The 16,701-nt window shown below is 36.8% G+C and overlaps 1 protein-coding gene across 2 annotated transcripts in view; it reads right to left on the bottom strand.

Annotated features, from left to right (window-relative positions):
* Nucleotides 1-55: 55 nt before the first annotated feature.
* The window catches only part of LOC100872887 (growth arrest-specific protein 2), a 34,962-nt gene continuing 18,316 nt past the window's right edge, over nt 56-16,701 (bottom strand). Inside the window, exons 3-9 of one of the 2 annotated variants that reach the window (XM_086910783.1) lie at nt 8,698-8,822; nt 8,111-8,252; nt 5,110-5,356; nt 4,375-4,639; nt 3,127-3,252; nt 2,867-2,953; nt 56-952 (exon numbers count right to left, since the gene is read on the bottom strand). In XM_086910783.1, the coding sequence (XP_086766909.1) occupies nt 881-952; nt 2,867-2,953; nt 3,127-3,252; nt 4,375-4,639; nt 5,110-5,356; nt 8,111-8,252; nt 8,698-8,822 (1,064 nt within the window). In that variant the 3' untranslated portion in view covers nt 56-880. Of the gene's footprint in view, nt 953-1,914; nt 2,954-3,126; nt 3,253-4,374; nt 4,640-5,109; nt 5,357-8,110; nt 8,253-8,697; nt 8,823-16,701 lie in introns of those variants that run through there. The other variant, XM_031916694.2, reaches the window with a different exon arrangement.

The following is a 16,701-nucleotide window of genomic DNA, read 5'->3' as shown; positions in this document are numbered from 1 at the left end:
ATTTTTTGCTATTTTAATTATTATTTTAATTACAATATAAATATCTAAAAGATTCGTAATTAAATATTTTATTGTTCAACAAAATATAACAATTAACATAATAGTATCATCATACTTAAATAAAACTAACATTATTAGTGACATATGTAGGTACGTTATATGAAATATACGAACTGATTATGAGCTACTTTCACAAAAACATGTTTTGATTACTAACGTTAAGTAAAAAAATGGAATATATGATATAACCATATCACATTATGAATCACGAGAAAATAAACAAGATATGATTTTGGATAGTGGATAGTGTCAAAGATACCTATCGTGCAATGAAATATTTATAATTTCATTCATAATTAAACTTCATTTTACTTTCCAACAAAAAAAATTTGCGAAACTTGTAGCATTATATAAATAAATTTACACGATAGCAACTAATATAAACAAAACGCATATTATATCCACAAATATAAAATTTCGTTTGACGAAAAATATTTTAAAATATTCTGCGTCGAATTAAACAGGTACATACAACTTAACCATAGCATATATATATATATACTTATCAAATAACGCATTTATGATAATAATAATATAGTATGGCGGAATAGTTTCATTCGCGCGTAGTAATAATGACACTATGAAATAAATTTTCTTTTATGATTACATTTGCAATTGATTCTATTATAATTTACAAATAAATACACTTTGCAAATAAAATATGTAAAGAACGAAACAAGTATGTAGAGAACGATTACAGACTACGCGTCGAATAATAATTTAAAAAAAAAAAATAACACTATGGTACAAAATCAATTTAGACGAGAGAAAGGAAAAGGTCTAACAAAACAAAAAGCTCTGAACGACAACGTTAATAGCCTCAACGTGCCGACATTGCTCGTCGTATATTTCTTTGCTTTGGTATTCCTTTGCACACTGTGTCCTTGCATTTCTGTAAACCGAATAAATACATGTCGCCTTGTAATTTCGATACAATACGTCCTTTGTTACTCCTTATCCTACATATTTATTATAAAAGTACAAAATATATTATGGCAGTTATCGTAAAGCATTTTGCATGTTAGCCGATTTAATATGTATCGATTATGTGCCAAAGTGTAAGAATTATCATCAGGGTCGGTAATTATAAGAATAATGTAAAAAGTTAGATTTTTATTTTAATAATGAAAAAAGTTCAAAGATATTCTTTGAACATGAAGCATAATGATATTTCGTGTCAATTTCTTGACACTATTTTATAATAATCTAACGATAAATACTTAAATATTTTAAGCGTGCGATTAATCGATTTAACCGACCCTGTTTTTTATTCATTATAATCTATGTGCCTTACATTGCTTATTGCGAAAAATATTTAAGTGCACTACGAGATTCACCCGCATATGGGCCGCAGCAATGACCAAGTACAAATAAGTAATTATTATTATTATCGCGTATTCCTTTTACCTTTTTTCTCGTTTGTCCATAAAATAGGCAGAAATCCTGCAATCTCTTAAACGATTATCTATCCCTTAAAGTTTGCATTTTTATAAAAGACGGAGTCGTTCGATCAAAAAGCACAATTTTCTGTAATTCTATTTAGCCTGATAAACATCGATTTAAAACATTACCTGAGTCCTTAATTGCACTTTCTTCTAATTATACGCATAGATCGACTTCGAAATTGAGGCAAGTTGTTCGCAATGAACGGATCATTACCTTCGATATTCCGATAAACTATTATTGCCCGTGGTCGTTTCGACATATATGTATGTATACCATTACAAACTTTGGTCATTGCGGTATTACGACTATCTCTACCATGTGCATTGCCCTCCCATCTATTTCTGTTAGATAATTTTCAAATCAAGCGTTAATATGCCTATCATCCGTGGAATGCGTGACACTTAAACGTTTACGAATTGAAAGGCAAGTCTTTGTATTCCTAAATGAACAACTTACACGAATACATAAGGAAGTATAAATAAACGCAAATCATATTTTTATACGTACATGTATAGTACATAGCTTGTAATATAAACACAAAATATAACCTTATATGAGTGTATAAAAAAAAAAACGAGTGAACGTAAATAAATCTATACAATATACATATTCGTCAAGTTTTATACAGATATGAAAATGAAGATATCAAGGAATATCGTTTCCTCGATATTAAAAAGAAAGATAACATATTAACACGCTTGTTAGAATATACGTGAAATGTTAGTGCTTCCCAGGCGTATTAAATGTAAGAAAAAATAGTGCCATCCTCTGTATAATTTATACATATGTGACAGATAGCGGTGTGTACACAAATCTAGTATATATATATATATATAATATATATACTATAATATACTATAATATATATAGTATATATATATAAATCATGAGAGTAGCACATAGATACATTGGCTGATAGTTTTTCAAATGATATCCGAAAAAACCCTCGATATCGTCAACACGCTATAAACAGTGGTTGGAAAGAAGGAAGATATCATTTTCATCAAAAATGCTATTGACCTTTATGCATTCCATAAAGAATTCAAGCATGCATATGGTTTTCGCATATGATTGATCTATCAGCTTGGTATCCTTGCAACCTCTTATATATCATTTCAGAAACAGAAACGCGGAACGAGAGTTGACCCTGTCGAACGTGTTGTTTCTCTACTTGTACGAAACGAACCAACAGCAATATGAACGTGAAGTAGCGTGGATTTGTAACAGGCACTGTGCTTTTAGGCTAGCGGGCTGAGACGGATTCCGGCGGAGGACTGCGATACTTGGCGCGAATGGGAAGAAAGTTGGTGTGCTTGTTGCCGTGAGGAGAAGGCGGCGTGCTCGCGTTGAGAGTCCTCACCTGACAAGGGTCGTGCCTCGCCAAGAAATGTTCCAAGGTGTCCCAGCCCCCGCCTACTCTGACCATCATGTGTCTCCCCTTCAAAAGCTGCCAACAAGTCGGATATTTGTTATTAGTAATTAGAGACGCGCTTTCAATTCTAATTCCGAGTTAAAAGAATTCAAGAAGTTTCTTCTGGTTCGAACGAAATTTTTTTTGTCCGTTCGCAATTTTTTAAACTTTATTTATTTATTTAAACGAACGTATATTGTATTACGTACCCTGATGAAGACATTTCGTCCAGCGATATGATACCGTCCTTCGCCAACCTTTCGCACCTTCAGTTTGGAGCATCTCTCGGAGGGGCACTGGCAAAGTCTCTGCACGGCCTCTGTAGCTCTTCTTACCTGAAAACAGGGAGCATGCCGTATCACGATGTAAAAGTTGGCCACGGAATCGAGGCGATATATTTCTACGTTCTGACAGACGAAGAAGAGTGATCGTCTGTCACCGTGAGATAAATCGGTTCGGCGTGTCGCGGGGAAAGTGGATGCAAAGACCATTCGGAACATCCGCTCCGTTGCATGTAGGAATCCGAGGATCCACCACGAGCGTGCAAACGCATACGTGAAAAAGCTTAAAGCGATCGTTCGCCTCCATTGTTTCTTTCCCTCTCTTCGTGGCCGGCATTCACGGTGAACGTGACACGATGCTCGTGTGCAGTAAATTGCACGCTCGTGGTCAATGTTACCTGTATTTCTTACGTAAGAAATGCAATTAATTTTTTCGAAGGATGTAGAACACTAATTTTAACACTTGAGATAAAATGCTTGGTATTGTGTGTCAATTAAATTACAGGTAAGAAAAAAATGGCGACCATTGTTCGTTGGATAAGAGAAGGGTTTTGCGTTAGAACAATGACGAATGCAATTTTTTATATATTATGTAAGATAAAAAGAAGAATGCAATAGAAGGATGAATTTCAACTGAATTTATTTTGATTTTGATTTTCCCTTGATTTAATTTCTGGTATTTGAACGACCTTTAATACTGAAAAGTACTTTCAAATCTGTCTCGAGATTATTGAAATTGGATTACGTGTACTCGAGATATAAATAAATTGCTGTTTTATTTATAGCTTTTAATATAAGAATTAATAGAAAGTTTAAATTGCTGCATGAATAGTTGAATCAATAATGGTAGAAGATGATAAACAAAAAGTTTAATTGAAATTCGTCATTAATAATTTAAAACCCCCGTTAAAAAAAAATATTCATATGCTGTTATGCTATACCATTGATAAAGTATAATAAAATATGTGTTGCAATTTAATTCATTCATCGTAAAATTTACGATTCTAGATACGTATCGGTATAATTACTACGAGAAAAAAATGAAAGAATTTACTTAGTTTTTTTTTTTTTTTTTCCTTTTTAAATCAAGATTTCTCGATTTACATTTTCCAAGCTTACAATGAATCATTGTTATCGAACGAAAAAAAAAAAAAAATGCTTCGAAATGCAGCGTACCTTGCGATCGAGTTCCGTTATTGGACCAGTGTGCTCCGGTGGCTCGGCCGGCGAGGGCAAAGGTGAACTAGTCGGCGATGGAAGCTCGTCCGGATCCTCCGCGCTTCCACGTGACCAGTCATCCTCGGTCGTGTCGCTCGGTTCCCCATCGCTACCTTTTGGCGGCCCATTATCGCTCATCGATCTTCTCATTTCGGGCTCGTGCGTCACACCGTTGCTCGGATCCAGCCATCCTGTCGCCGTCAACGCGACTTCTGATGCTGAACTGCAAAAATATACCCCGAAATTGGGTTGAACAGCGATCGAAGAGGGATTCTTTTGTCTCGTTACCTAAATTTCAACCGCTAGAGACTCTGAATGAATCGAGATATCGATCACTCTCGAGAAACTCTTTTGTCACCAGATTTTTCGTTTCTTTTCACACGTTTGCCTCATATACGCGTCACGTCTCTTCTCAAGATTATTATTATTAGAATAACGATTTTGTCGTTCGATCTATATAAATTCGAATAAAATCTTACTTTTTCTTATTTTTTACATTTTAACCGAATCTGTGCATACGTCGATTCGTATGGAAACTTTTTAACGTTTATTTAGACAAACATCGCGTTGTCGCTAATTGTGTAATCTCGTATCCAAAGATAAATGTATCGATTGGAAGTATCGATTGCACGGTAACAACCTTGTCAAGAGCAGAGGATATAAATGGAAATAGGGAAATCAAAACGCACGTACCTGCTGTGTTTGATCTTCTCTGAAGGAGGTCTGGGCGTTGCGGTCGGTGACGGTGATTGAAATTGCCAAGAAACCAGACTGCTGCGGGATATACCGCTATCGGACAGACAGTGAAGATCCCGCTCTTGTTCGGCGGCGATTTCCCTCTCGAGCTGCACGAGTCCTGGTGGTTCGACGGAATACCTCGACGCCAGTCGGGCCACTTCCAACAGGCACAGCACAACGTTTCTCGGCTGCCCGTGTAGAACTTTAAAATTAAACAAAAATAAAATGATGGCACAATATAGCATACCATCTATGACACCATATTTTTAATTTTATTTTAATGTGGATAAATAAAAATGGAACGTCAAATAGAAAGTTTTATTCGATGGGATATTTTTAATGTGAAAAGTAATCCTTGTTAAAATCACATGTTATTAAGTTTTCTTTCACTCTATGGAAATTTATATCAATATGAGGAGGGTATTACTATTACTTATCAGAGCTATTGCTCTCAAAGAGCATCCCTCTTAGCTTATCGTATCCCTCGAGTGTTTTGCAGCATCGTACGATAAGCGGTTGAAACATATGGGAAGAACTCGGAAGAAGATGGAGAATCGATTTTCTTTTAACTATTTTTCCTCAAAAAATGAGCTTAAATAACAAATTTATGTAATAAATGATATTACTAAATTGGTAATAATAACACGGTACACGTAATTTCTACATTTTTGATTTTAAATTGGAATTAAATTAAAATCGCTAATTAAAAAAGGAATTAAAATGCATTTAACTTTGATGCATATTATTTATCAAATTAGATATTTATTTACGATACACTGATTTAGAATGTATCAAAAAACGGTTTATACAGTAACCGGTTACATATTTATTTATAAGAAACGAGAGAGATTATTGGAGCATAAAAATCGTTACAATTCGCATTCAAAGTCAGGTGAAACGTACAGGTTGAGAAAAAATTTCTATTTTAAATTTATCATTTAGAATATCTTATTTGAAAATCGATGTATCGCTGTTACACTATTTACAGAATATTATTTAATACGCTATTCACGGAATAAAATCGCAAGTCAGCCTAGAAACCTAGTAGAATTTACGACCGTCTCATCTACCCTAGGGAGAAAAAAATGTAGATTCTATTTACAGAACATAAGCGGTGACACCCTCGACCTTCTTCAACTCCAATTGTAATTGATCAATTCAGCCTACATTTCGTGGTACATCTCATTTATTCGTTCAAGTAGATCACTTTAACCAAACTAAAGAGTCTTTATATTCGTCATAATAAAATTTTAACTACATCTGTTCCAGGAAAATGGGGATGAACGTTCAAATAATCGAAGAGAATATTTTCTTTCTTAATTAAAAAGTAAATCAAAATTAAAAAAAAAAAAAAAAAAAACTCTCTGTTTTTAATGGAGATTCAAACAAATTCATTCTTGAGAGAATGATAGATTATCAAGGCTTTTTAAATCCATTTCAATTACTCCCTCGAGCCATTTGTTTTTTTTTTTGTGATCCACGGATTTGTAAAGTGACGAAAAAAAGTTTTGTTCCACGATAAAAGTACGTTTCTGATGATTTTATGTTTCTAGCTCGACGACGAGGCGAGCTGACACGAAAATCTAGATTCACGGTTTCATGTTCTAATGGAGAAGAATTTCAAACACGACGTGTTCTACAAAACGAAACAAAGACGAAAAAGAGAAGCTCCGCCATTATATTTGTCCAAATGTATCGAGCTGCTGAATTTTATGTCCAGATTGAATAATACCACGACATTCTATTTCAGGTATCATATCATATGAATGTATTGAATTGATGAATATGTATCGAGTTAAAAATTAGAAATCTTTTTCATTGTATTAATAGTATAAAATATCTATTTCAATAAGAAAAAAAAAAAAAAATAGTGAGTTGAATTAATATGTTTATCATCCATTTGATATTATATTCTTCACTTTCTTCATAATATGAAAAGATATAATGAAATTTTCATAATAATGTATACATGCAATGATATGACACTTACACTTCTACGATTCTCAGTCCGCCACATGTGAGAAACGTGTGTTATTAATAGAATCTATTAAATTAACTCTTGACACGCCATGTGTGTTTCTTCGTACAAAATACACATTAACATACGTAACATCATTTAAAATCCTGCTTAATATTAATGATTGAAATAAATATAATTATCGTTGAAAAAAGTCACTTTCGTGGTGATTATATACAATACGACTATCGAAGAGGAAAGATATCTACAAAGGAATACACAGATCATCTAGCTTCGAAAATTCGAATTTATCATAAAGCAGAAGAAAGTAAATTTCGAAATAAAGTGAACTTATTCTCCACAATCCTGCACAAACATTCACGACACACAAAATTAAGCACAAAAGTGGTCGAAAGAAAAATTTTCCAAAAAAATTGACATCAAAAATAAAAAAAAAAATACAACAAACTTCTGTAAAAATTCTAATTTCTAAATATAAGAATGCCTTTATATTTCCTAGTCATATTCACTAACCAACATATTCAACACTGCACAAAAAACACTCGACATAAAATACAAATTCTAACAAAGAAATCTGCTATCTTCACATCGATCCATGCCCTTTTCATACTTTTTCCAAACATTTTTTCACGCCCACGATCCATTTTCTTCGAGCCGATTTTTACGCAACCCCGAAACTCCTCCGCTTCCGGTGGAGTTGCATCACAAACACTTATTTCGCTTTTTCGTTTCGTTCGAACTCGATGGAAAGAAAAGAAAAGAAAACCGCGAGACACGGTTAATTCGCGCCGATTGCTCTCCCTTAGCGGCCGATTTGAATTTGCATAAGCGACGCGCGGCAGTGAGCTGGCGTAATTGACAGGATTTCGCTTTTAATCGGCTCGAACATGGTCGAATATGCACTGAATATGGTTCGTGGCGAGGGAACGGGTGTTGATATGCGAGGGAATTAAGATTGATTAGGCGGATCTTCCTTACCGAGATCGTCGCTCTCGAATAGAAGATTCTCGTGCACGCCCAGACGCCTGCAGAATTGTATGAAGTTCTCCATGTTGTCGCGGGAGAAGAAACTGCGACGCGCTGCGTTCTCCCAGCAACGACCTTTTATCACCGGTAGGGGCTGGAAAGTTGAAGAAAAAAATTAATCTATATGTGATAAGAATGATAGAACAGAGAATCTAATCCGATCTTTTTGTTATTAATGCACACAGCTGTGGATCATAAATCATTGAATACTCCATTAACATTATAAACTTTTTATAATGAAAAATTTAAAGTTTAATATTGATAATGTATGGAACGTATCTATGTTTCTGAACGATGCTAATAACTAAAGTAATTCTTTTTCTATAAAATAAAAATATAAAAAGAGAATGGAATTTCAATGGAATTAATTACGATGATTAAATTTAAAAGAAAATGCAACTATACAAGAGAACAAGTCAAAAAATAGACAAAAAAAAGAGATCGAATAAAATCGCACTACATTTCGATCCAATACCAATTCACATTCGTATCCAATTTTCGATTGTCGAGAGAGCTCACTTAACGAGAGAATTACTCACCCCTTTCGCTCTTCCAGCGTCGATCGCCGTCCTCGCCTTTTCCTGTATAACCCTCGCCAGTCGACACACCACCACGCCATTGTCCAAAGCGTCGAAGAAGTTGTCTCCCGATACAATTTCAGAGTCTGAAACGTGGAAAAAAAGAAGGGGGAAAAAAAAAAACGATCGTAAGTCTTTCACCGCACGAATGCAAATTTTTGTTGTTCTTCTCGTGGCTCTCGAAACACGTTCCCGCGGAACGACGTATTAATCTTCGCGTCTGCTCAACGGTATTGCGTAAACGGTCACTCGAAAGCAGTCAAGAGCATCGACGAAGTGGCGTCATTGTTGGGAACAATGGGGCGATCCCCCTTTTAGTTCTCCGAAGTCGAATTCTTTTCGACGAAACGAGGGTGAATTCTCTTCGCTTTGTCGCGGAATTTATCGCGTACAGGTTCTCAAGGGAAGAATTTTAGAAGGCATGGAACTCGTGAAAACTTGTCAACAATTTTTAATAATTGATAAAATCCTATTTATTTTTTAATTACAAAATTGTAATAGATATCACTTTAACTCTCGCATAAATCACACAAATCGCTCGAAACTCGAATTAAATCCAAATGCTACTCCGACGACGATTGCGCCATCTATCTTTGCTGTATCGTCAATCCGTTACCACCGGTTTCTTCCAATTATAAATTTGAAAAGTTTCCATCGCAGTGCTGAAAAACCACTTTAACGTCATTATCGCGCGGAAGGGAAAGCAAATTAATCCTCGAAAGGCGTGTTGACGCGCTATCGCGGCTCATCGAAGGCGACAGAGGTCTTCGAGATGACACACGACCATCAGGGGACGTGAGAAACCTTTCGATCGACCACTTCAGATTTATCTGTGGTAAGAGCTCGATTCCTCGTTCGATCTTTTCCACTAGCACACCTTCTCGCGTACACGTACATCATTATATATTGGTCCACGAAAAATCGAACATGCCGGTATGTTCGCGGTGCCGGTATGCTCGGTCAACCGAGAAACGATCTAGCCGAGACACTCTCACGATAGGCCAACTCGTGCGTGACTGAATGAAATCATTTCAATTTCGTTCGCCGGCTTGTAAAATGTAAGGATCAAGGATGAGATTTTTCGAAACGGTAGCTGGAGCAATCTGATGAATATGTACAGGGTGAACCTCCTGACTTGGCCATTTCGAATGATTCAGTAAACAGAGATGAATTTATCAAGGATAGAGAAGATAACTACTGTTATTTTTCTTAATGGAAATAATGAAACATTGGTCGAAGTTAATAAAGACTTGGAGCATGCAAATTCCACTAATTTTCTACAAGCCTCGAGTTTTAAGAATATTCGAGAAGCAAAATTGGGGTAAAAAATTAACTAGTTCTGATAAATTCAAAATTCTACTCATATCTTTATCTACACGCATCACCTAATTACTCGCAGCAGTAGAGAAAATATTTCAAAGCAAAAGTGACGTATGACATAACCGCATAATCGCAACAAAAACGGGAACGACTCACCCTGTATAAATACAGGGCGCGCACTTTGACAGAGAAACAATACGTAAAATGCACCCACGTTTCTCCCACGCTGTTGTTATAGATCGAGAGACGGGCAGGGAATCTAAGGAAAAGCCGCGATCGGGCCGCGACACGTATTCCGTGCCACGTATATATACATATAGATATAGGCTGGATACGATGGGAAATAGGAACTAGGTTGGGCTGACGGAGCGATAAAGCCTCGTAGATACGGATGGTAATGAGAACCAGCGTCGTTGCTCGTGACTCGACCCGGTAACAATAGGGTTGCACCCGGGGCAGAACGAAGGGAAAAAAAAAAAAAAAAGACTGTTAACGGGCAGGCTTGCGGAGTAGTAAAGTCCATCACACGTTGCTCCTTGTGTACGGGAGACACACGTGCGCTTTCCGTGTGTCTCTTTCCCCCTCCCCAACTCGGTCGTGTGTTTACCGCGCGTATACGTGTAACACGTACGTACACAACACGTTGGCACGGGGACGAGGACGGTTATGTAGGATCTGGCTGGCGAATATCGTTCGAATATGGCCGCCGGGACAAGCGAGCTCGTGATAACGACGCTTTCGTTTCGCTCTCGCGGGATGTCTAATCCCTTGCGAAAGATCACGAGGCGTATTTGCGACGATCAATAGGCGGCTCGATCACCCGGAACCGGGTGGCGCGGATCTAATTTATGTTCGACGTTATATATGGGGAGGGGAGGAGGGGGCCCAATAACGCGGCGGCGCCGTTTAAGGAAAAGGTGCTGCGCGGAGGGTATTCGATAATTAGGGTATATAGAAATTCCGTGTGAATTTCGATGCGGGATAAATTCTGGCTGGATACAGTAGGAGAATTTATTATAAAGTTTTTGTGTTTTGTTTTTTTTTTTTTTTGTAAATGTAATTTACATTCGGTGATGTGTAGATAGATATAGTGGTGGAAAAAATGAATATAAATTGATAGGTGTGGTTTTTATTAATTTTGATTTGTTGGTAAATTGTTGTTGATGTATAAATATTATAAGAATTGTGATCCGTGATCGAGTGATTGAAAATATTTTTTTGACGAAAAGTACAAAAATCCATCTTGTACTTTAAACGTTGCTCAAGTATCTCGTAAAAGTTATTAGATATCATAAACTTGGGCGCGCCTTTTTACACAATGACCCATATTTGATATATCATAATATACCAGTGGTTGATGCAATCGACTTGGAAATTATTATGCACCAATAACAATGTTGTATATACTTTCAATGTTGCATATATGTGCTCGATCTGGAATGAAAATTGAGCAAGGATGGATAACTTATATGGTGGGATAATTTTATGACCTTGTTGTAAAAAGTAAACGCTTCCGACAAATTCATCCATCCTTCTTCCCCTGGATGGTCTTTAATAACACGATGATTATGCATAACGATAACAAGCGTGGCCTCCATTTTCTTCTTTCATCCTTGATACGCTACCCTTCGATTTTAACATTCGACCTCTTTATCCCGATCCTTTTTCAGAATACGCCGCAGATGTCGTCCTTGGCATTGTTCGATCGATGCATTAATTCGAACACGATACATCACCGCCAATAACCAGTTGCCATAAAACATGCCGCGACAACTTTTATTTCATCATTATCGGACCCCACACACTTTGTCCCCGAGCGGAGAGATGAAAATGAAAAGAATCCACAGAGACCACAGCGGGAAAAATTCATTCACCCGCTCGCATCTTGGAAATATGTTGTGTCATTTCTTCTCTGAGAACGAGATATCCTAGAATTTGTCATTTCTCGAAGCGAAATAAAATCCATTGGATGGATTATTATACTTACGTAGACAGGTTGTTATCGTTCGGAAGAGTTCTATTATGGTTCTTCTGGTGTGAGAGCGGTTTTATTCCCCGCATTTTTCACGGGGTGATTCGTTATTAGGCTGCATTCATCGCGTTGATCAGAATTGCTCGTGAAGCAAGGAAAGCACGGGTCTTTTATATTGTTGCTCAATCGAAAACGCTCGGTGTGAACGTAACGTATATTGTGAAATGTTCGTAGGGATATGAAAAATAAGATGGAACGAATATAACAGGTTTAAGATTGATGAGATTTGAAGTAATTTCTTGAGAGAGGTTTGCACGCTTTTTTTTTAAGAAATGACGTTTTCCAGTCGTTCTTAAATTGATATTTAATAGCTAATCATGATTCATTCCTTCAAAGAGATTTCTTATAAATCACGATCCTTAATAAGTGCCACTATTGTAAAACAAAATCGTACATACCAGATATGGAAATTTGTCAATTATGAGAATCACAACGATTAGTTACACACGTACAATATACAGCGATTTCTATCCGTATATTCAAGTAAAAACCTCTATTTTGTATCCATTTCATTATAAATGGACAATCAAAGGAATCGAAAACAAATTTTTAGAAATTTCCTAATGTACAAAACATAAAAAAAAAAAAAAGAAAAGAAAAGAAAAAATCGTATATATCTGAATCGTTTCGTGCTTAATTTCGCGCACCGTAGATGAACTCGGAGATCTGACTCGTGCGATTCACGGTTCGGTGGCGATCCATGGCCCGTGCCGAACGAGCGACCCATTCGCAAACGTCCCTCGTTCTTTCATCCACGATCCCAACCGAGCCCTCCCATAAGCGCAAGCATATTCGTCTATGCGTATATACACTGTACGCCCATTATGCGTAATGCGGCTTCAGGTAGCCGCGATGCAGGGAGAGAAGAAGTGGCACGAAGGAAGAGGGGTGCCCGGCCAACTTCCGGTTGAGTCAGACACCCGGCTGCAGCCGGCCCAGACACAGGGTGTGGGTCGAAAGCTCCTATCTTTTCGCATTATTTTAATAATCGTGGCTAATAGAGGAAATAATTCGGTTGATTTTTCTTTCAAGTGCCGGATGCTAGACTGAATCGTTCCATTGAGATGTCTATCAAACAGTTTTAGAATCGCGACCCTTTTGTTTTGTAGTAAGAAGTAAGGTTGAGATAAATCGATCGCCCCTTCCTTTCAATTCCAAATATTGGATTATCTTAATACGATACACTTTTTTTTCATAAGAGTTAATCAGAAGAATTGTGTTCAAAAAAAGAAAAACATATTCGAGATCCTATTCGAGGGTCGAGATCCACAAGTACGGGAATCCAAAGCGTAGGTTGGTTACTTACGAGGTTTTTGCGAGGATTTAATGGGATCTTTGATGATTCACGAAAGGCTGACACGTGTTAAACAGTGGATGATTGAAATCGTGTGGGACAGAGAGGATGATTGTTTCGCGGATAAGTTATTCAGGATTGTTGGATTTAACATAGGGATAGTTGTTCGAGGTACATAGTTTAAATAGCTTTGCAGAGCCTGTATCTTTGTACAGTTGGAAAACGTTGCCTCTTCCTCCGGTGCAACACGATGCGAAACGATGTCGTTAATCTTGAATGACCAAATCGAGAATCGTTTCTAAGATCGTTTAGATGTTCGCATCGGTTAGGACAAATCACTTTCGAATTGCATCGCGTGTACATCATTCAAACTATAAATAGGATCAAATCGATTCTTTTTATATCCTTTACGCGGAGCAAAGGATTTTCCTTGACTTTTGCAAAATTTGAAAATGTTAATCTGAGAATCTTTTAAATTGACAGAGATGTATCCATGAGTAGAAAAAACCTTCGATTACAAAACATCGATATTCAAACAACCCTCTTCCATATCCAATCAATCAATTACGACACTCCCCTAAGTAATGCTATTGCAGAGAAGTGTCTGGACATTACTCGCTTCCTCTTAACAGGATGTAACATAATTAACAAATAAATCTATATCACTTCGTACGAGCATCAAAATGCACAGAATAATCGCGTACTATTAACTAACCACAGTCTATTTTATACAAGAAATCGATCGCCGAAATGTAACGAATTCCAATTTCCTTTTCTCGACCGAAAAAAAAAAAAAAAAAAAAAAAAGAGTTCTCGTTTACGAAACTTTAACTCGAAATTTCAACCGAAAAAAAAACCCAATCACCACGAGGTAAAAAAAATTACCCACACAAAAAAATCCACGTTTTATTTCGTTCTTAAACCGACTCCGTATCAACTATCGTATCGCCGACCATCGAATATCACTTTGGGATCATATTCGAACCGCAATCGACACTTTTACATTTCGAACGAGAGACGCCAAATTGGAGCAACGTTCGTGGACACACTCGAAATAATTCAGTTCAAACAGCGAAACGTCATCGGTTATTTTTTCCCCGGGCGCAAACACCCCGGTTGTCGCTCACCCTCGCGCATTAACTTCCCCCCTCCACGATTGAATGCAGACGGGAGAGTTGACCGCCACGCTGCATTTCAAGCGGCTCTCCTCCTCCTCCTCCCCAGCGTTAACGCTCGCGTGGGTGTGGGTGTGCACGCTTCAATCGTACACACCGGGCGGAACGAGAATAGTAACTACACGGCAGAGGTACCCACACACGATTCCACGGGCAAAGGGTGCCGACCTATCTCTCGTCCCGTTGCTCCGCAGCTTTGAAGCTGGGACGGAGACCGGCCATGTGATATTACACGCCGATATAATTAGAGCCGTATAGTCGTCAACATCGACATAACGGAGAAATATCGGATTTGTTTTGGTTTTCGATGGTCGGATATTACGTGCCGCATATAAATATAATAAAATCGGTAAATATCGGGATAAAATAGAAATAGATGGATTATTGCGATATTAATGATATTATCGTTACTCTTCAGAAAATTATATTGTATTGTCTTCGAAGTAGAAGAATTTTCTTCTAAGATTAAGGTTTTTTTTTTATTCATTTCAATTCGAGTTTGCGATTTGTAATTGTTTCGAAGAAACTTTTATCTATCGTTTTTGAATTATTAATTAAAATAGATGAGATGGGTTATTGCGATGTTAATGATATTATCGTTACTCTTAAGAAAATTATATTGTTGTGCTTCGAAGTAGAAGAATTTTCTTTAAGATTAAGGTTTTTTTTTTTTTATTCATATTTCAATTCGAGTTTGCGATTTGTTTCGAAGAAACTTTTATCTATATATTGCTTATTTTATAACACAAGTCATTTTTGAATTATTAATTCGAAGGACTGAATATTTCTGTCACAGTGATTTCTACGTGGATTTGTATTGATCATTTTTTTTGCCTACTTCCATAAGTGCACGATGTTTTATGAGTACACAAGCGTATCTGCACGACCACGTAAGAGCGCAAATATTTATCAAACTACTTTTGAAATCAGTACTAACTTCCTACACGCAATATCAATGCTTCCACGAAGGGAAGGAATAATAGCATCAGCTGGCAATAGCAATTTAATACATCCTGTACCTGTACATGTTCAAAAAAATAAGTAGTTAAAACAAGATTTGCCGATTAATAATTCGTTTTAATAAAATGAGAAATCAACAGTTAATTTCCATAAAGCCAAAAATTCAAATTACGTACACGAAAAGCGTACACAAGTTCGTCGTCGAACTGTTAACAAGGCGACATCCTCGATAAATCTCGAGCGACCATATTTCGCGTAATTCAAAGCAATCTGTTTGCATCCCAGAAAGACGACACGTCGGTTCTCGTATCACTCGTTTCTCTCCAAGAGACCGCCTCGTGTCGTAATCCTTCATGGTGGTCCAGATCTTGCGGCTGGATTCTTCGAGGTCGCATGAAACCGCGATCGTCAACGGGCGCACCGTTCACCAAAAAATATATGGCCACGCGTTACAGATATTTCGTACGGTAACAACCTTCCTTGACATCGATAACAACGTATCCGGTAATCGAAGATTAAAGTCGAAACGGTTGCTTGTAACCGTTTCGCTTCGAGATTCATCCTTGATCAGGATGAATCGGCATTGCACGAAGAAACATTACACGGATCACCAATTAGATAAACGAATTTATGTTAAAAGTGGAATCATTGTTTGTACATGGAATCAGATTGAAATCGATTATTGGGAATATTGGTGATTCGAGTTAATATTTGGACAAAATTCGTATATCACAAGGTGTCCTTATCGATAAAACGGGATTTGAAGTTTTTTCCATATGTAAAGATAGATGGAAATGTGGAATAAAATTTCTTCGTTTAAAATTTCGTTTTAGATATTCTATAAATTTTTCATGTATTCTTGAATGTAAAAGTAGAATACGTAAGATTAGAATATACTTTAGCGACGACGTTTGATGGATCGGGACGGTTCTATTTTACGCATCGATTCTATCTTACCGTATCGTCACCGTATTTGGAAAGTAGTAGTTCAGAAAGGCGGTCGTACTACTAAGAAGAAACGAAAAAGGTCTTAGACTTTCTATGAACTGTCGGTTCATAAAAAAAAAAAAAAATAGAAATTTCTACGATAAAGAATATTTCTTGGATTGATCCTTTCGTGAAAAATTAATTAAATCAACCTCCAATAGTTGCACGATTTTTATTTGCTTCAAAGAATAATTATT

The sequence above is a fragment of the Apis florea genome, unplaced genomic scaffold, assembly GCF_048593485.1.
Source record: "Apis florea isolate Af1SG1 unplaced genomic scaffold, ASM4859348v1 contig_3203_pilon, whole genome shotgun sequence".
Taxonomy (NCBI): Eukaryota; Metazoa; Arthropoda; class Insecta; order Hymenoptera; family Apidae; genus Apis; species Apis florea.
This window is presented reverse-complemented; position numbering and strand designations above follow the sequence as displayed.